The sequence below is a fragment of the Pinus tabuliformis genome, chromosome 4_2 (assembly GCF_031772625.1).
Source record: "Pinus tabuliformis cultivar Carrire ecotype Pingquan chromosome 4_2, CPIR1, whole genome shotgun sequence".
Lineage (NCBI taxonomy): Eukaryota > Viridiplantae > Streptophyta > Pinopsida > Pinales > Pinaceae > Pinus > Pinus tabuliformis.
In genome coordinates, this window is record NC_142304.1 from 1,036,694,323 (window position 1) to 1,036,714,974 (window position 20,652).

At 37.9% G+C, this 20,652-nt stretch overlaps 1 protein-coding gene across 1 annotated transcript; it reads right to left on the minus strand.

Annotated features, from left to right (window-relative positions):
• Positions 1 to 13,909: 13,909 nt before the first annotated feature.
• Positions 13,910 to 18,017, minus strand: LOC149173156 (fructose-bisphosphate aldolase, cytoplasmic isozyme 1-like). Its single transcript, XM_089424519.1, has 2 exons — positions 17,868 to 18,017; positions 13,910 to 15,174 (listed from the first exon to the last, which is right to left on the minus strand). The coding sequence occupies exons 1-2, from the start codon at positions 17,914 to 17,916 to the stop codon at positions 14,132 to 14,134; spliced, it is 1,092 nt and encodes a 363-aa protein (XP_089280645.1). The 5' UTR covers positions 17,917 to 18,017; the 3' UTR covers positions 13,910 to 14,131.
• Positions 18,018 to 20,652: the final 2,635 nt, after the last annotated feature.

The following is a 20,652-nucleotide window of genomic DNA, read 5'->3' on the forward strand; positions in this document are numbered from 1 at the left end:
TCTTGATGGAGGGTGATCTTGATGAGATCGACGACAAAGTCCAGGATACTACCACTGAACCGCTGCAACAATTCAAGTAATAGTACATGTAGATGCTAGGGATTGTCCATAAGCATTTGTGTGAGCTGCAGATCCAAACTAGTATGATACAGGTGGGCGCAGGTCAAGCGATCACAACACAAGTGAGCCTAACACTGGGGACAAGTCAGATCGCAGAATTGGTCAGGACATTAGACCTTCGCACGGTTGCTCTACTAGAAAGTTCCCTACATGCAGAATCGGCCGATGACCACATCATCTTAAGTACCCTTAAGGACATCACATTGAACATTGCAACACTTCCCAATGAATTTCTTCATGCGCTACAGGCAAGGGTGACAGAGGAATTGAGAGCTCGGGAGCAGCGCGCTCTCAATTTGATCAGCGAATACAGGGTGAACAACGAACAAATGTTCGCTGAGAAAACGCAGGCATTAAAGGAAAAAGAAACAATGCAGGCACAGAGTTCTAGGCTTGAGGTCGCGGTAGCAGAGGCGTGCAGAACAGTGTCGAAGTTGCACATCCCAGAGGACGCACAACCAAAAGCCAAGATCCAAAAATTAGCTGCAGGAGTGCACAAAGCGAAGGCGGAAGTTAGGCAAGTTCAATTCGAACTCAATATGAAGATCGCAGAGCTTGAGATCAAATTATAGCCTACGACTCCACCCGAGGTTAGGGAGCAGCACGAAGCCGCCATCAAGGAAGGGATGACCACTTTGGATGCCGCAGTCACTGACTGCACGACCTTGTTTGAACAGGCGATGGAGTTGGTCACGACCCTGCAGGAAGACCCAAACCTGCAAATATTGAATACAGATATTCGTGAGCTCCAGAAGCAGTACAACAAGGTCAAGGTGACAATGTGCTCAATTGCTACAGTGCAATGCCTTGCCAAGTTGCAGGAGGGGAAGCAGCTCCTCGCTCAGGTTGAAGCAGCTCAAAAGAAGGAGGTTATGCTTAAGGCCAGGTTGGGACTTTGGTTAGAAGAATCTTACCAAGTATAAACCAACATTGAGGAGAAGCTGACGGTCTTGCAACAAACACAATAAATGGTGAAGTTGGTTGCGGAAGGACCAGCTATAGAGGAACTCGTAGAAGAGGTCAAGCAGGCAGTTATGCAAAGCGCTGCCGAGGTTGCAGTTGTGTAGGTGGAGTTGGGGGATCTTCGCAGCAAGATCGCCGCGCCAGCCGAGTGACTCGAGGGCGAGTCACGACCTTTGTGTCAGGGGCCTATTGGGATGGGGTCCCTTGGGTTAGTTTTGAGGTTAAAACCCCAAGTTTTGATGTAAATTTTGGTAAAAAGATGTAAAGTCTCCGCAATTTGTGGATGCAAAGCGTGTAGTCAGTTAGGATTCAAAAGGGGTTTTAACCCCTTGTCTATGGAAAGTAGAGTTGGTTTTGAGATCCACCCATGGTCCGCGAACCATGGGATTGTATGTAAAAAGCTATAAATATGTGTGTCTTAGAGAGTCTAAGGCAAAGATCTATGTCTATGTTCGAGAGAAGAAACAACGGCAAGTAAGTAGTAGGTAGATAGAAGGGAAAAGACTCTGCAGCTAAGTGCACGGAGGCCTAGAGTAGAGTCCGCAGCTGAGTGCACGAACCCCTGCAGTTGAGTGCGCAGGGCAGTTCGAGTCTATAACCTCATATTGAAGATCAATAAAGAAGACTATTGAAGAAATTCATGTGTTTATCTGTTTACTTATGTTATTTATGCTTTTGATATATGCTGTGATGGAATAATGTCTATGAAATATTGATTTATTGATGCACGACCCTATTGGATAAGTCTTATTAACTGTACGTAATGCTTGTTAAGTACTTCCGCGAAGATTATAATACATTATGTTATGTTTATTGAGTACTTAAGTAGATTTGCGTGAACTCAGATCTAGGGTTATTTTATGGTGCACGTAAGTGGTTGATTCATCTGTTAAGGGTCTGCAAAGACCTATCGTAGACCTTCGCGAAGGTCTAGAGGTCGTTTAAAGGAAGTTGCATTACTGAGCCCTAGGGGCTTATAGATCTGCGCGAAGGCAGATCTAGGTCAATAAAAGACATCACATTGATCTTTGGATGTAGAAACTTGGTTCCAACATCCCCCCATACTGCTTCGGGTGAGACTTCAGCCTGCGCTACGCAGGTTGATGCCGAAAGGGCCAGTAGTGTAGGGTTTTGTTTGGCGCAATTAACTCTGAACCTGGGTCAAGACCCACTAATCCAACAGAGGAGATTACCCATAACAATTGCCACCATGCCTCCTTTAAAATGATAACTAAAGCCTTGACATCTTGCAATGGAAGAGGCTTTCCTTGCTCATACAAAACTGAATTCCTTAGCAGGTGTGAAGATGTCTCCTCCTTTGTAACTACCTTGTGTTCATTTTCCATTTGTGTCTTAACTAACTAAAAACTAACATACTATAGTTTCCTTTTAAAGTAGACCAGAAACTTCCAAGCAATTTTGAAACAAATTTATTCATTTTTTCTTATAGGCATGGCATGACCAAACATCCACGTTACTGTATACAAGCTGCCAAATTGTTGTGATTAAAGAATGATCAAGTCTGTGTGTTTTGACTCAAATGCTCTAGTATTTTTGTCTCTATTGTCTTTGTTGGGCATGATTAATTTTTTATCTTCGTTGACTTAGATGCTATGGTTTTTTGTTTGCAATTTTACACACATAAGCTGAATTTTGTTTACAATTTCTAATTTATGGTATTCTCTAGTTTATGGCTGTTATGAAGCAACCTTAAAATTCCTGGAAAAACACTAGAAAAAAATAAAAACTCTAAACATAGTTAAAAAAAAAAACATAAAGAGAAATAAGCAAGCCTAAAAACAGTACCTATAAACCCTAAAACCCTAACAGAAGAGAAAAAATGAAAAGATGAGCATGTAGAGGTGCTTCTTGGGCTGGAGAAGATGTTGTAACAATCACTGATATGAAACCATAGTTGCTTGTTGCACTGTGAAACAATAAACCTTGGCAATATGTCAATGTTATGATGCCATAGATATCCTTATCTCAGATTGTGGCTTGTAGTCATCGTGGGAGAGAAAAATGCATGGAGTGGAGAGAATGAGTGAATTTGGCACCTTTGGTGGGTCACAGAGACAAACTTGCGAGTTTGACTCTATTGATGAAAAACACCTTTCAGAGATGATCTAATCCATACTCACAATTCAGCAAGTATGGAACACAAGACCTGTTTCACTGCCTTATACATTAGACTTTCACATTATGGCAAGATTGCCTTATACATTAGAATTTCACATTATGGCAAGACTGGACTTCAACATTATTTTAACAAAAATACCAGGCCTATGTGTTTTGACTCGGATGCTCTGGTATTTTTGTCTCTATTAACTCAGATGCTATGATTTTTTGTCTGCAATGTCACACACAGACACTGAATTCGACACACAGAAGCTAAATTGCATGTTGGGCATGATTACGCTGTTTTCTGTCAACTCAGATGTTATGGTTTTATGTCTACAATTTCACACACAGAGGCTAAATTGCACACACAATTTTTTCATATGGTAAATTAATGAAAGATTTGGAAGATTAAAAATAACAGAAAGAAAATACTTATTATTCAAACCTGATTACAATGTGAATAGTCTCTGATGGAGTGAATCCAACTGCAAATGAGTAGAATGAAAGTTAATGAAGCAATTGTGAGGTGGTTTTATAGATTTTTATTGTTGAATTTGATTGGAAGGGAGGATTGACATGGATTGTTTTTTTTTCAAATTCAAATGTGTGTTGTGGATTGATTTGGATGTCATCCAATGGCTGATAAACTCTTATGGTTGATCCATGTGTTTTCTTGTGTTTAATTCCTGAATCTTGTGTGTTGATGTCATTTATTGCTTTGATCAGGTTGCATTCATGAACATATATGTAGTTATGACTGACACATATATTCTCTATTCTTGTGCAAGTAGCAATGAACTTTGGTCATAGCTGCTCTTTCATATTTATTGGGGTTGGCTTGATGTGATATGTGTTCTGTTGGATAGTACAAGATGGAACTTTTGCTTGCTAATTTTGTCTTGTTTTCTAAATCAGATCTGGAAGTACTTGGGACAGGATGTCTTGTCAAATTGTGATATTAGATGTTAGTATTGCTTGTAACTCCAATCAATATATAGACTCATTCTAGACATATTTGAATAACTTATATAACTTAATATTATCTATTTATATTTTAATTATAAATATTTTTTTGTCATATTTTAATGAGTGTGTAAGACCAATACTACAACAACAACTGGTACTTGCATAACAATAAAAATCTCTCCCCTAAATTTAAGTAAGAAAATAACCAATTTATTACCCAAACTTGTACCTTTCTTCCTTCATCTATTAAAGGACGAAAAGGGGTATATTAGTCAGAGAGCCGTAGCCCGTGCTGCTGTGAAAGGAAGTATAAGCAGGGTGTATAAGGTGCAGTAATTTTTTTTCGGTGGTGTGACCGCTGTTGTAGTTTGCATTACTGTTCATAATTTCCAGATTGCATATATGTATGATGTAGATTACCTTCCTTTTAATTATTGTTTGTACTCTTGAAATTAATTTAATTTAATTTCGGTTGTAGTTTGCATTACTGTTCATAATTTCCAAATTGCATACATGTAGATTAGCTTCCTTTTATCTTGTTTTGAATTAATACACAGAATGCAGTGTTTGTACATTTGAAATTACTTTAATTAAGTTTCAAGGGATTACTCTAATTTTAAGTTTTAATAAAGATGCAGATATGGTCTTTGATAGGCAATGCAATAGATGTTAGGTTTTTTTTCAATTTTCACTGAAATCTGCCCGGAATTTAAGGGAATTTTAGGTTTCAGTGTTGTAATTTGTAGAATTTGAGTATTATATGGATTTTTTTTAGAATACTAAATTTATTTATACTTAGGTTTCATTATTTGAGTGTACATCTGAACTATGATGTAAAAACTGAAAGGAAAAGACAATGCCCCAACACAGCTTTACGGATTCATCGCAAGTAGTAATACAAAAGAACGAAGGTTGGCGATAGAGATGAAGCGCATGTCAATTTAAGTACAGAAGTGAGGGTGTACATCTCATATCTCCCAACCCGCACATAAACCAGGTGTTAAGGCCCAAGGGCTTGCATATTATATCTCCTCACCCATCCAGCAGCCCCCACAAAGGTGGGGAATGAAGATCTGGGATGTGCAGGTAGGTGATAGCTACTTCAAAATAGTTTTATTAAAGAACGAGGCGCAGGGCAGAGGAAAATTCATGGTCACACTTTTTTTTTCAAGTCTCTATTCGATCCAAACACCTACAGTCATTTATTACCGTCACCAAACACCTTGCCTGCTCAAAAGTTGAAACAAGTCCCATATAATGATGCTTACCGTATTTGTTAAGATTATCCACATAACACATTAAATTGACTCTTACTCTCCTTTTGAAGCTCATACAAAGATTTAAATTATTGCAAATAGCAGCTACAAAGGCAAGAATGATCTATTTTATTCCTCAACCAACATCACTACAGTGCTGTAGAAAAAATAGCAATCTGAACTTCATAGTTACATTTCCTCTATGAACATACTTTATTTTACCTACTAAGCTAGCAGTCTTAATATATATCCCGGGTAGCCTCTCAAGTTCCTAAAGTAGGGTTATCGCTATAGCGGTGCAGTTCATGGCTTCATTCAAGCCAGCCATAAATAAATAAATAAATACACAATAGACCTTGCATATCAAAAAAGTCAGTATTTGTGATCTTTAATATGCAGGCTTTCCGTGGCCAGTCCAGCACCAGCACCTCCAGCATATTTGCCCAGAGTTGCTTCAGAACTGGCCTTGCAACGAGCAAGAAGTGCTTTATGTGCAGCTCCAAGATTCTTTGCTTTCCGAACCCAAGTCTTGAGGGTGCTCTGCTGGCTGCTCGCCTGAAAGAAAAGGACAATGTCCATGGCTTCTTCGTTTCGGGCACACAAAAAATTTGGGCACTTAGGGTTGGAGTTCTCAATTGTAATCACAGTTTTCATGAAGTTGGCAACTATGTTACACTCTTTTTCCACTACTTGCATGCACCGAGTCTCACCAACTATTTGTCTTTGTTGCAAATCCGTTTTGAATCACACCTCCCATTGAGAAGCTTTTGGTCTCCAAAAGCTTCTAAGAAGCGAAACCCTTTTGTCAATGTGCATCCTATCTATTTTTGTGGAACATGGTTCTATACTCTCACTATTGGCTCTAGTTCAGACATTGGGTTTGGCTCTAATTTTGGTTCTAGCTTCAATTGTTCCTACAGTGTAGAATTTTACTCTTTGACTCTCTGCTACGAGCAATCTTCAAATTTGAAACTCTTAAACCAAAATCCGTTCCCATCTTGAGTGTGCAAGTCTGTTTTATTTTTAGAGTTCGACATGGTTTATGTTTATAGCAAAACAAAAGCCAAGTTGAATTATGGTCTTCTCTTGTTCACTGTTAAATATATATGTTTTTTTTCCTCTATGCCTGCACAACCCTCTTTCAATAGTAAGATCCCAACAATCAAGATGCCTCTGACTTTGTTATAGTATTGGGGAGGTCTTGCCATTTTTCCTCTAAAAGCATTTGGGCGTATGGCATGTGGCTTGTTTCTCCCAAAAAGAAACTTCAAGACAGTCTTTCTTCCCACAGAAGGAACATGCCTCAGAATACCAATAGCTGGCAACTTTGTGAACTTTTTCCTTGCAGCAGTAACAAATAAAGGATATATTGCTAGTTGCATACCACTGATTGTTTTTCTTCTTTTTCCCGTCCGTTTGTTTGCTATTTGTTCTAAGTGTTTTACCCATGCTCAGTCTGCTTTCTCTTCAAACCATTGACAGCTCATTCATTGTCAAGGATTCAATTGCTTTGACAGCAAAATAAATCTGTAATTATGAGACTTATAGTCCACACATCCCACCAAAACAGAGGACACAGATTCTCTGTAGAAATGAAAATTTGTTATTTTGCAAATCATGCTCAATTTATTTTGAGTCAATGAACAAACATTGTAATGAATTATTAATAAGGATTATAGAGAATTTTATTTCTACAAAGGATCCATGTTGGCGAGACATCCCACATTTACAGATCATTTGTGGAGAACGGATAATCCTCCGAGTCCTAATAACCTTCTATAGTGATTGAAAGAGGAGAGAGTTGTTGCCACACTCACTAATATAAACGAGCACTAATAAAATTCAAATCGGCCGAGTTCCAGTGAAGAACAAAGACCTCTAAACCTAATCCTACCATTTATCGTGAATAAAATGAGATGGTTTACTCAAACATTACAGAAGGCACAAGAACGAGTAGGAGCACAGACGACTTAGTCTCAAGTGAATCATCCCCACTAAAAATTTTCCTCCATATGTATAAATGTCTTCCATTCTTGAAACAAAGCCTTCCGACTTTGAGGATGCACAGGTAGAACAAGTATGGTTGGATGCCATCGCAGAGGAGTATAGCTCCAAGATAAAAAAAATGATGCATGGGAAATTATTCCAAGACCAATTGAGGAGTCTGACTGATTCTCAATGGTTGTACAAGATAAAGCATGCCACTAATGGAAGCATCGAGAATTCAAAGGCCAAATTTGTAACGAAAGGATTCTCTTAAAAGAGGGACTAAATTATGGTGAAACCTTTGTATTTGTTGCAAAGGATACTTCCATCCTTACCTATCATGTCTATTGCATTTTGTTTTTCTAGGCCTATTTACTAGAGGGATGTAAACACTGGTTTTCTTGCTAAATCCTTAGTTTGTGTTGAGGAAACTAGATTGGTTGATCTTACTTTATACAGGGAATCATTTGGATTGTGGTGTACTTGAGTTACTTTACGGTGGAGCCTCGCACATGGCATTGGAAAAAGGTAAGCATATGGTCAGATATTTGAAGGGCATTATCCATTATGGCAGCATGAAGAATTTGGGAGATCAGCTAGATAGGGTTGTAGATTCAAATGGGGTGAGAAGAGTACTCTTGGGTTTTGCTTTAATTTGGGTTGAGAGAGGATTCCCTGGTTTCCTAAAAAGAAGGGGTCTTGCTCTCAATTCATTTGAAGCAAAGTAAATGGCAACTTTATTATCAAGTTGCCATTTGTCTTCGCAACCAATCAATTGTTGGTGCCCATTATTGATTACTATGATAAGAAGAGTTGCATTGGCCTCTCTAGAAATCTAGCATCTCATGATTACTCTGAACATTGATATTAAACACCCTTTTTCTGAGAGGATGAGTTCAAGCAGTTGTAATGTTAGACAACATTGCAATGGAATTAGTAGGTAGTTGATAATTTGACAAAACCTCTAGCTAAGGAGACATTTGAGATGTTGAGAGAGACTGTTTTTTTTTCTTTTAGATGTAAACCTTCTTCACAAAGAGAGAGTGTTAAATAAGCAATTAGATTAGAAGCTATCTGAGCAAGAACAAATTCTCTCTTCATCCATGATGAGTTTTGGAAAGTTTAGCAGAAACAGTGAAAAAGGAGTTAGTATGATAACTCTCTATCTCTCTATTTTTGTGTTCATACGAATCTTAATTTAAGTAGGTAGTGGAGCAGTCTGACTATTAGACTTTTTCCTTTTTAACTGAAATCTGCAATACAATTTTTGGTAAAATTGTGAATTTTTAGTTATTTAAAATGTGTTTTTGAATTCATTAACAGTTAAAAGGGAGTTAGTATGATCACTTGTTATCTCTCTATTCTTGTGTTCATACGAATCTTAATTAAAGTAAGTAGTATAAACTTTTTCTTTTTTAACTGAAATCTGCAATACAATTTTTGGTAAAATTGTGAATTTTTAGTTATTTAAAATGTGTTTTTGAATACATAAATGAATGCAACACCATTACGCAATTACACACTCAAATTACATAAATTACATAATTACATAAATTACGTAATTAAAACTTAACATATCCAAGAAATTCCAACCAGTCAGAGCACAGGGCATAGGAAAATCCATCGTCACACTTTCAAATTGCTATTAAAGCCAAACACACCTACGATCATTCATTGGCTGTTGAAATATGGCAACAAAAATATTCCAATTTAATTTGTCCTTGAATTAAATTGTGAATTAAAATCGAATCTGGTCTTAACAGCTACTTGGAAATAATTAATTAATTAATTTTAAATTTAATTAGTTGTAGAAATTCAAGTTAGAAGTCTTTTTGAAGTCATGCAAGAGTTATCCCTTAAATTAAGGAGATAAGATTGAGTTATATTTGAGTTGTAATTAGTTAACTCAGTTTACTAAGTTAAGTCCAGTTAAATTAGTTCCAAATTGTTTGAGGAACTAATAGTGAGTTAACAGTCAGTTGATGCATTAATGCACTCAACTAATGCTACCCCAGTTAACTGAAGATTCCCTCATCAGAAAGTCATGCATATCTATTCTGAGAAAGACCTAGTTGAGATTAATGTTCAAAGACAGTATACTATCAATGGCATGTGTTTTTTCATGGAGAAAACTCATGAATGCAGTTACGGATTCATCCTTGAGGATTGCGCAGTTTTGAAGATTGGTTTTCCACTTGGTTGAAGGAAAATCATCCACAAGGAACAGCGCAAGGAAATAGGAGCTTGGAGGGCAGAGAGGAAAGCTGGAGAGAAGCCAAGATTCCTGTGAGCATCTGTGAGGATTGTACTGAGAGCTGGCTAGCTGTGAGAGCTAAGGCTTTGTATAATTCCGATATATTTCCACCATGTGTGATAACACAATAGTGTGGAGTTTTTAGTTGAAGCTTTCCCCAAAGTATTTTCATGTGTATTGTGCCATTGATTCTTCTTCTTCTAGTTATATTGTTTAGCTCGATCTTTAAGCTTCCGCAAATTGATAGTAGAAGTAGGTTATAGTATTCTGCTTTGATTTATATTGCATTATCGGGTTAACCTACCATCAGATTTCCTACATGGTATCAGAGCTATGAACAATATACTGAGAAGAGAATTCGAAGTTTGAAGTTCGGGGTTGCAGGCACAAATCGAATTCATATCATACTTCAAGGTTGGCCAATGGCGTTATATGACTTGAGATTCGAGTATGCCTTGGCAGGTAGCTCGAATTACATAGCATGAAAAGATAGAATGGAGGCTATATTAGAAGACGATGGCTTGAAGGAATTCATTGATCAAGAAATCCCAAAGCCAGCTTCAACTAATGCACAAGAATTGGTTGAGTGGAAGAAGTGTGTGGCGAAGGTGAGATGGATCATCCTTGAGGTGGTTCGAGACCATATTGTCTCGAGTCTTCATGGGAAGGATACTCCATTTTCAATGTGGAAGACGTTGAAGGACCTCTACCAGAACAATAGCCACCAGAGGAAATTGGCGCTTAAGGATAAGCTTCAAAGAATCAAGATGGAGAAAGGCGATACTATTTCCACATATCTGAACAATCTCACCACCTGCAGAGATGAGCTTGGCAGTGTGGGAATAACTACTGCCGATGATGATATGGTGAGCCTCGCTCTCCTTGGCCTTCCAAGGAGTTGGAATAGCTACTAGGACTCTGTGAATGGAAGGGAGAAATTGTCGGATTGGGAACAACTGTGGTCGGATCTTATGCAGGAGGAGATCAAGAGGAGCACACGAGATGGTTCTTCATCCAAGAATGATGATGAAGAAAATCTGGCCTTAGCAAGTAAGACAAGGAAAGGGAAGGGGAAGGCTTCCCATTTCAAATCGAATTATTCTCATGGAGGGAAGAAGGGTGACATGTCTAAAGTAAGATGCTTTAATTGTCACGAGATGGGACATTATGCGACTAATTGCCCATCGAAGAAGTCCAAGAACGAATCCTTGGAAGAATCGGAAGGATTGGAAGGTGAGGCATTAGCCTCTCAATTCAAAATGGACTTTAACCTCATCTCATGCATGGTGTCATCGATGATGGGTTGTGTCTGGTATCTTGACAGTGGAGCCTCATTCCACATGACCGGTGATAAAAATTTATTCAGTGCCTTGGAGGAGAAAGACCTCAAGATGCGCATAGAGATGGGTGACGACGGAAGGTATAGTGTTTCAGGAGTGGGCACGGTTGCTTTTAAGAGGGAGCATGGAGCTCCTCTCACCTTGACAAATGTGATGTATGTGCCTGGACTGAAGAAGAACTTGGTATCGGTTGTGATATTGGAGGACAAAGGCTACGATGTTGCCTTCAGTAAAAGAAAGACGTTCCTAAGACACATAGCCATGGGTAAGACCAAGAGGATAGGGATTCGGGTGAAGAATCTCTATAAACTAGAGGTAGATGATTGTGCAGCATTGAGTACGAAAGCAGAATTGGTGCAAAGCCAAGACATTGGTGAGTTGTGGCACAGGCGGTTGGGCCATTTGCATCATGGGGCTTTGAAGATAATGCAACAGATATCTACAGGACTTCCCAAAGGTAAACTTGAGCAAGTTGACACATGCAAAGGTTGTACCTTGGGAAAGTACACCAAGTCTTCCTTTCATGATCGAGACAGTCAAGCAGAAGCTATCTTAGAGCGAAGCAAAGGTATTATGTGATTTTCATTGATGACTATTCTCATAAATGTTGGATTTATTTCATGCGGAAGAAGTACCAAACTTTCATAAAGTTTTGTGAGTTCAAAGCTTTGGTCGAGAAAGAGTCAAGGAAGAAGATCAAGGCCTTGAGAAGCGACAATGGTGGAGAATATGTCTCTCAAGAGTTTAAGGACTTCTGTGCAACGGAAGGAATTAAACGAGAGTTGACGACACCTCATAACCCACAGCAGAATGGGGTGGCCGAGAGGAAGAACAGAACTATTGTAGGGGCAGCACAGGCAATGTTGCATGACCAAGGCCTACCACTTCACTTGTGGGCTGAGGCATGCAACACAACAGTCTATTTGTAGAATAGAAGCCCACATCGCATACTTGGGATGAAGACACCAGAGGAAGCTTTCTCCGGTAAGAGACCAGATGTGGGTCACTTCAAGATCTTTGGCTCATCAGTATATTGCCATGTGACAAAGGATGCATGGAAGAAGCTTGAGCCGATAGCAGAGTTGGGGATATTTGTGGGGTATATTGATACACCTCAAAACTATCGGGTGTACTTGCCTACCAGTCAGAGGACAGTGGTTTGTGGAGATCTCAAGTTTGATAAGCAGAAGGCCATGCAAGTTTCCCTTGAGAGGGAGCTCGAACTACAGGCTGTAGAGGAACTATTGGTTCCTAAGGAGGAGGAGCCTCAGACTAATGTGGAGCAGCCGCATGCAGAGGTTCCAGGAGTGGAGACATCCATTCAAGCAGAGTCTTCCAGAGATGGATGGAAGCACACAAGAGAAGCTGACAGATTGTTGGAGGATATGAGAGAGAATGTGGGAGCACCATCTTCTCAGCGCAGACAGAGGAGGTCACCTAAGAGGTACACTGGATACATGGCCCTTGCTAGGGAATGTGTTGAGACCAAGCCATCTTCCTTTGAGGAAGCAATGCAGCAGTCAATTTGGGTTGATGCTGTGGTAGAGGAGTATGACTCCATAGTTCGTAACAATGTTTGGGACGTGGTTCTGAGACCAGGGAACAAGTCAGTTGTCAGTTCCCGTTGCCTTTACAAAGTAAAGCAAGTTGCTGATGGTAGTGTGGAGAAGCATAAGGCAAGATTTGTTACCCGTGGCTTTTCACAGGTCGAGAGGATCATGTCGCTGCAGTATATTTCGACAGAGGAGCAAGATGTTGACATTTTGACAAAGGCATTGTCAAAATGTAAATTCAAGTTCCATAGAGACAGAATCGGGGTGGCAGATAATCCCTTTCTTGTTGAAAGGGAGTGTTGAAATATGGCAACAAAAATATTCCAATTTAATTTATCCTTGAATTAAATTGTGAATTAAGATCGAATTTAGTCTTAACAGCTACTTGGAAATAATTAATTTATTTATTTTAAATTAATTAGTTGAAGAAATTCAAGTTAGAAGTCTTTCTAAAGTCATGCAAGAGTTATCCCTTAAATTAAGGGGATAAGATTGAGTTATATTTGAGTTGTAATTAGTTAACTCAGTTTACAGAGTTAAGTCTAGTTAAATTAGTTCCAAACTATTTGAGAAACTAATAGTGAGTTAACAGTGAGTTGATGCGTTAATGCACTCAACTAGTACTACTCCAGTTAATTAAAGATTCCCTCATCAGAAACTCATGCATATCTATTCTGAGAAAGACCCAGTTGAGATTAATGTTCAAGGACAATGTACTATCAGTTGCATGTGTTTTCTCATGGAGAAAACTCATGCATGCAGTCAAGGATTCATCTTTGAGGATTGCGCAGTTTTGAAGATTGGTTTTCCACTTGGTTGAAGGAAAATCATCCACAAGGAACAGTGCAAACAAATAGGAGCTTAGAGGGCAGAGAGAAAGGCTGGAGAGAAGCCAAGATTGCCTGTGAGCATCTGTGAGGATTGTACTGAGAGCTGGCTAGCTGTGAGAGCTAGGGCTTTGTATAATTCCTATGTATTTCCACCATGTATGATAATACAATAGTGTGGGGTTTTTAGCTGAGGCTTTCCCCTAAGTATTTTCATGTGTATTGTGCTATTGATTCTTTTTCTTCTAGTTATATTGTTCAGCGCAATCTTTAAGTTTCCACAAATTGATAATAGAAGTAGATTATAGTACTCTGCTTTGATTTATATTGCATTATCGGGTTAACCCACCATCAAATTTTCTGTATTAGCGTCATCAAAAACCTCTCCTACTCAAAAGTTGAAACATCTCTCATATATTGATGCCGTATTTGTTAAGATTATCCACATTAACACATTAAATTGACTCTTACTCTCCTCCTTACGAAGCTCATACAAAAATTTAAACAATTGCAAATAACAAGCTACAAAGGCAAGAATGATCCATTTTATTCCTCAACCAACTTCACTACAGTACTGTAGAAAAATAATAATCTTAACTTCAGTCACATTTTCTCTATCAACATACTTTATTTTACCCACTAACCTAGTGGTCTTAATATATCTCCCTAATAGCCTCTTAAGCTTCTAAACATAGGGTCATCACTATTACAGTGGAGTTCATGGCTTCACTCTAAATTAGAAAAATCAGTATTTGTAATCTTTAACATGTAGGCTTTCTGTGGCAATCCCAGCACCACCTCCAGCATATTTGCCGAGAGTTGCTTCAGAATTGGCCTTGCAACGAGCAAGAAATGCCTTCTGTGCAGCTCCGAGATTCTCTGCTTTCCCACCCCACGTCTTGAGAGTGCTCTGCTGCAGCGCTCGCCCGAAAGAAAAGGACAATGTCCATGGCTTCTGAGTTTTGCGTGCATTTATTGCATTCAAGTGCAAAGTGGCCTCTTCTTCACTCTGCCCACCAGAGAGAAACACTATGCCAGGAACTGCAGCTGGAACGGTCCTTTGGAATGCCCTTACAGTGTGTTCAGCGATTTGCTGTGGAGGAACTTTACGACCATCTGTCCCAGGTGTTACCATGTTGGGTTTCAGCAGAGAACCCTCCAAAAGGACATGATGGTCATTCAAAGCTTTGTAGACAGCTGCAACAACTTTTTCAGTAACTGCAGCACATTTATGAATATCATGAGATCCATCGGTCAAAATTTCAGGTTCTACGATTGGAACCAGACCATTCTCTTGGCAAATTATTGCATAACGAGCCAGGCCTTGAGCATTCTGTTCAATTGAAAGCTCCGAGGGCTCACTTGGGCCAATCTTTAATACTGCCCTCCATTTAGCAAACCTTGCACCAGCCTTGTAATACTGCTGGCACCTTTGAGCAAGCCCATCTAATCCCTGTGTGGTTGTTTCCCCATTTGTACCAGCCAAATCTACTGTTCCCTTGTCCACTTTGATACCGGGCACCACTCCAGCTTCCTGAAGGACCTGGACAAAAAGTTTTCCACTAGCTGTGCTCTGGTAAAGAGTTTCTTCAAAGAAAATAACTCCACTCAAATACTGCAGAGCACCAGGAGTTGTAAAGAGCAATTCTCGAAGCGCCCTACGATTGGCCTCTACATTCTCCACGTTGATGCTCGACAGGCGCTTCCCAATGGTTCCTGTACTCTCATCCGCTGCAAGGATACCTTTGCCAGGGGTTGCAATGTAATTGGCAGTCTCAATCAACTCCTCTGCAAGATGTTAATCAGTAATTCAGCAGTTTCCACCACTACATAAGAATTCAAATCACACCCAGTGCAGTTCTTTCGCCAGAGAAGTTAAGAGCATTTGAACATTTGTGACAAAGTTCTTTGGCACCTGATCAAATCCCTGCTCAGTGTAGCGCAGAGAGAGGTAGCAAACCCCACTCTTGGGATTGGGCACCTCCGAGGGTTTTAGTACTTCTCGACACGACACTTTCAGGGATTTGACCAAGATTTGAATACCTCTGTGACATAGTTCATTACTGAAACTAACCGCATATTTGAGAAAAAAACCAGGCCATACTGAATTACTTTTCAAAATCGCTTGACAAAGTAAAAATAAAAGTCAACCTCAAACCACATTGAAAAATATCAAAACCAACAAATAATGAACAATAGCAAAACCTCAAATAATGAACAACGCAATATTTCGAGATATTCCAAGCCATATAATGGACTGTTTAACAGATTTACATATAATGGTTCTGTCTCAAGGCAATATTCCATCCTAGCAGTGAAACCAACCAAATATTTGTGCAAAAAGCCAGGTATAAAATTGAACGTAAAATTAAAAGCCATATTCAAACCACACTCAAAAATATAAAAACCATCAAATAATGAAGTTTGAACAATGAAATGTTTCAAGAAATTCCAAGCCATATTAATGGACTATTGAACGGACTTGCATATGGCGGTTCACTCTCAAGACGATATTCTATCCTAGCATTGAAAACATAGAGGGTATACCTCTGACATAATTCATTACTGAAACCAACCGCATATTTGAGAAAAAACCAGAGCATATACTGAACTATTTATCAAATCACTTGACAAAGTAGAATTAAAATCATTCAAACCACAATGAAAAATGTCAAAACCCTCAAATAATGAGGAATGCAATGTTTCAAGAAATTACAAGCCATAACATCGACTGTTTAATAGACTTTGCATCTGATGATTATGCCTCACGACGCTACTCTATCTTACCAGTAAAAACAGAAAGAAAAACAAAACTTCCTTCTTTGTGTTGTTCTAACAACAATTAAATAGAGGACAAAAATATGGAAGTAATAGATTTTTTCACCCCATTGTACTCTATGAAAACCTCTGCTCCACCGCCAAACATCTAAGAATTTTGATGATATAACTTGCAATGTTGCCCCCATGGAAACTGTTCTAGACATAAATGAACTAAGCCTAATCTGAAATTGACAAACAAAAGCGATAGACCAAATCCAACCAATGGAGGCTCTCAAGACAGTAAAGGGTAAGGAATATATACACACGGTATATGCAGTCAGTATGCATATTCACAGTGCAGATAAGCTGGAGTAAACAGCTTGAAACAGACAAATAGGCTGACCGTATAACAGACACTTGTACCGAGCATAGCCTGGCATATATGCTGATTAAATAACTATCTAAAAAAATTAAATACAGTACTGTAGTGAATAAAAGGTTTCAAACACCGTATGACCAAAATCATTGGCAACACTGCAACCTATATTATACCAGAACAGACAACCAAAAGCTTGTCAAAATTTCAGGATGCATGCAAGCTAGCATAATTAGCAACCATTGAACGAGCCGATATTGAGAGTTCTTTCCTCCCAATCCAAATTATAAAACAAGTAACAGAGTGTCAGAAATTTCCACCCACTACTTTCCCCAAGGCTAACCGATATCCACTTGGGGCTTATCCCACTTTCTGATATCCACTCGGGGCTTATCCCACTTTCTGAGGCTAAAATGCAAGTCTTCACTTCACTATCTAAGGGCCATTTATGATGTCTTTCTATTATATATTTTTCAACATTTTAACATTTTTTAATAATAATTTAATTTTAATTAAATATTCCATTTATATATATTTATTCTATTTTTCAAATTCAAACTCACATAAACATATATATAATTCATTCAAATATATTTTGTGATTCTATTTTTCAAATTCAAACTCACATAAACATATATATAATTCATTCAAATATATTTTAACTTCACAAAATATATTGTGAAATTAAAATATATTTGAATATATATATATATCACAACTTTATATATTTATGGGAATTTATAATATTTTATTATTATATATTTTGTAAATTTTAAAATAATAATAAATTTATAATGTTTTTTTTATTTCAAATTATATATCTTAACTTCACAATATTTTCCTGGTAAGGATATATATGGTAAGAATATATGTACCGCATTCTTATGAAAACCCTATATATAAATTTAAAACGCTTGTACCACAGCTCCATTGACTCAGAAAATTTAAAGATTTCGCCAAAGCCAATCTGTGAGTAGTTCCCCACATGCCGGAGGACTCCATGTGAATTGAACTGGTTATCTCAAAGTAACAAAAACCTACCGCCGGACAAAACCTTCATACTAAATACAATTTTCCCCAACTGTAACAAAGAAAAGCCAACAGAGAAAGACAAAAACCCACCGCCAGACAAAACCCTTATATGAAATCAAATTTCCCGACTCTAACAAAGAAAAGTCAGCGAGAATAGACGCCTGGAAATATTAAATTCAAATAGAAAAACATCAAACACAGCAAAATGAAACCTGTTAAATTCCTCATGAAAGAATATGATTATCAGCTGAAAATACGCTTAAGTCTGGTCGAGAGTTAGAATCCCACAACAACAACAATGCAGGGCAATTACCAGCGTATTTGCCGTAGTAAGAATTTCCGGAGAGAGTGCGACTAGTCATTTTTGTAATCCGCTTCGATGACCGACCACGAAAAGATGTTGAAGACCACTATATGCTTCAGGCTGCAATGCTCGACAGAATTGATGGTGCCTCTAAAACGGAGAAATGGCCGGTAAATAATGAATCCTGACCACCGGACTGGCCAGACTGGGACACGTGTCATATGCAGCGCCGCTGGAAATGGGCAAAGGGTTATCTGCCGTGGATAACGTAACCAGTGGCTCCAGCTCATCCAGCTGGCACACACGTAGACAGACACCCGGAAAGCCTTGGCCACTCTTCTCAACTGCCCAGGTTCGGGAGGTCGAGAGCGGTGGACAACGATTTGATCCCTAAATCTATTAAGGCATATACTTTACCCCTCTCGTGATCCCTAAATCTATTAAGGCATATACTTTACCCCTCTCGTGATCCCTAAATCTATTAAGGCATATACTTTACCCCTCTCTTTTTAACCTATAACCTCTTAACACACCACTCATTATTAATAGGTAGATAGGAATTATGAATAAATCTATTATCCAATATTTTATCTGGTAAATACTTGGTTATGGTAAATTTGACTAACATGCTTGTATAATGTTTCACCTTTATCATGATGTTAAGGAAGCAATTTCATAATTAAAAATAAAAACCTATAACCCCTTAACACACTACTCATTATTAATAGGTAAATAGGAACTATGAATAAACTTATTATCCAATATTCTACCTCGTAAATACATGGTTATGGTAAATTTGACTAACATGTTTGTATAATGTTTCACCTTTATCATGATGTTAAGGAAGCAATTTCATAATTAAAAATAAAAAATAAAAATTGTAAGTTGAAAAATTTCTGACATGTCGCTATGGGGTTTTCAGTTCTAAACTCATTTTCAATTCTAATCTCATCTAGTCATAATAGTTGAGCCATCTCTTTAATTGATATAGAAATTTGGAGTATAGTAGATAGTATAATGTAATTAAGTATAATATTTATTAATGTAAGGTTAAGGAATAACTCCACACTTTCATATTTTTCATTAATTCAAAGAATGCATATATGCAAGAGGAAGTGGTTATTTGCTTCACATTCCATGAGGGATTATCAATTTGCCCCAACATTGTTCATTTCACCTACCTCTGAATTATGTGCAATACCTCAACTTAGGTCGAAGGGGTGTTTATGAGTTGCATCATTCTAAACTTTTCAAACCTTTCTCTTCTCGACACTTTATTGAAAATGTCCACAATTTGCTCATTTGGGGAACAATGTCTCAAATGAATAGTCTTGGCATTTACATGATATCAAATCTTATGGTACTTTGTGTTGATGTGCTTGGTTCAATCATGGAATCTCTTATTCTTGGCCAATTTGATTGCAAAAATATTGTTAACCAAAAGAGGAGTAGAATTCACTTGTTTATTTTGCAAACTTGTAAGTGTTTTTCTTAACAATATAATCTCCTTTGTTGCTTCAACAACTACTACATATTATGCCTCTATTGTGGAATCCACTAGAACTAACTATTTGCATGGCCTCTAAGAGATAGCTATTAATCCAAGAGTTGTGATAACCTATTGTTAACACTTTGTTTTCTTTATCCCCATCAAAACCTGAACTAGCATATCCAATCAGTTTGAAGTCATCCACTTTAGAATACTTTAGTCCAAATCCTCGAGTTCCCTTCAAGTATCTTAGAACTCTTTTTGCAGCAAACCAATGTCCTTAATGAACTAGAAAAGGATCCCAACAACATATAAAATACTTTATCTTGTAGTGGTAAGGTAGATAAGACTTCCCATGAGTTGTCTATACTTGGTTGCATCCTCAAATTCATTTTCTTCTTTTGATGTGAGCCTCAAACTCTATTCCATTGGAGTAGAGAGAGGCTTACACTCAACCATGCCAATAGTTCAACAATTCTCCAATGTACTTCTTTTGGTAGATGAATATGTACTTTGGATTTTTAATCACTTCATTTCCCAAGCAGAAGTGAAGATGTCCTAAATTTGTCTTCTCAAAACCTTTCTTCAATTCTTTCTTTATGGATATAATATAGCTCTCAATATCCCTTGTTATCATTAGATCGTCTACATACACCATACATACAATTTTGTCAACTTTCTTGACAACAAAGTTGCAACATCAATATTAAAGTGCTTGAAATTCAATTTCAGAAGATGCTTAGCTATTTTTTCATACCAAGCTCTTGATGTTTGTTTTAGACCATATAAGGATTTGATTAGTTTACATACTTTCTATTCTTGTCCCTCCACAACAAAACCTTCTAGCTGAAACATGAAAATATTCTCTTTCAAGTCTCCAATCAAGAAGGTAGACTTCAAATCCATTTGATGAACTTTCCATTCATTGTGTCCTACCAAGGAAAATAGAGTATGAATAGTAGCCCATTTTGCTATGGGGTGAAAAGTATCATCGCAATCCATGCCTTCTTTCTATGCAAATCCTTTTGCCACAAACCTTGATTTGTGCTTGTCAAGTGAGTGACCAAATTTGTACTTGTTCTTGTAGACACACTTCCAACCAATTGGTTTGGATCCAAATGGAGGGTCCACCAACTTCCATTTCCCATTCTTGATAAGAGCACCATACTCCTTCTACATGGTTTCCTTATATTTATCATGAGAAGCATCTTCTTCAAAGGAAGTTGGTTCAAAGTTAGTAGATAATCAATCACAATTAGATGAAACATTGATATCATCTACATTACCTAAATTTGAATTATCTAC

Coding starts and splice junctions, on each gene's coding strand:
- LOC149173156 (XM_089424519.1), bottom strand. CDS start 17,916: ATGACTAGTCGCACTCTCTCCGGAAATTCTTACTACGGCAAATACGCT. Junction 15,175..17,867: donor TTACTACGGCAAATACGCTG/GTAATTGCCCTG, acceptor AACATCTTGCAG/AGGAGTTGATTGAGACTGCC.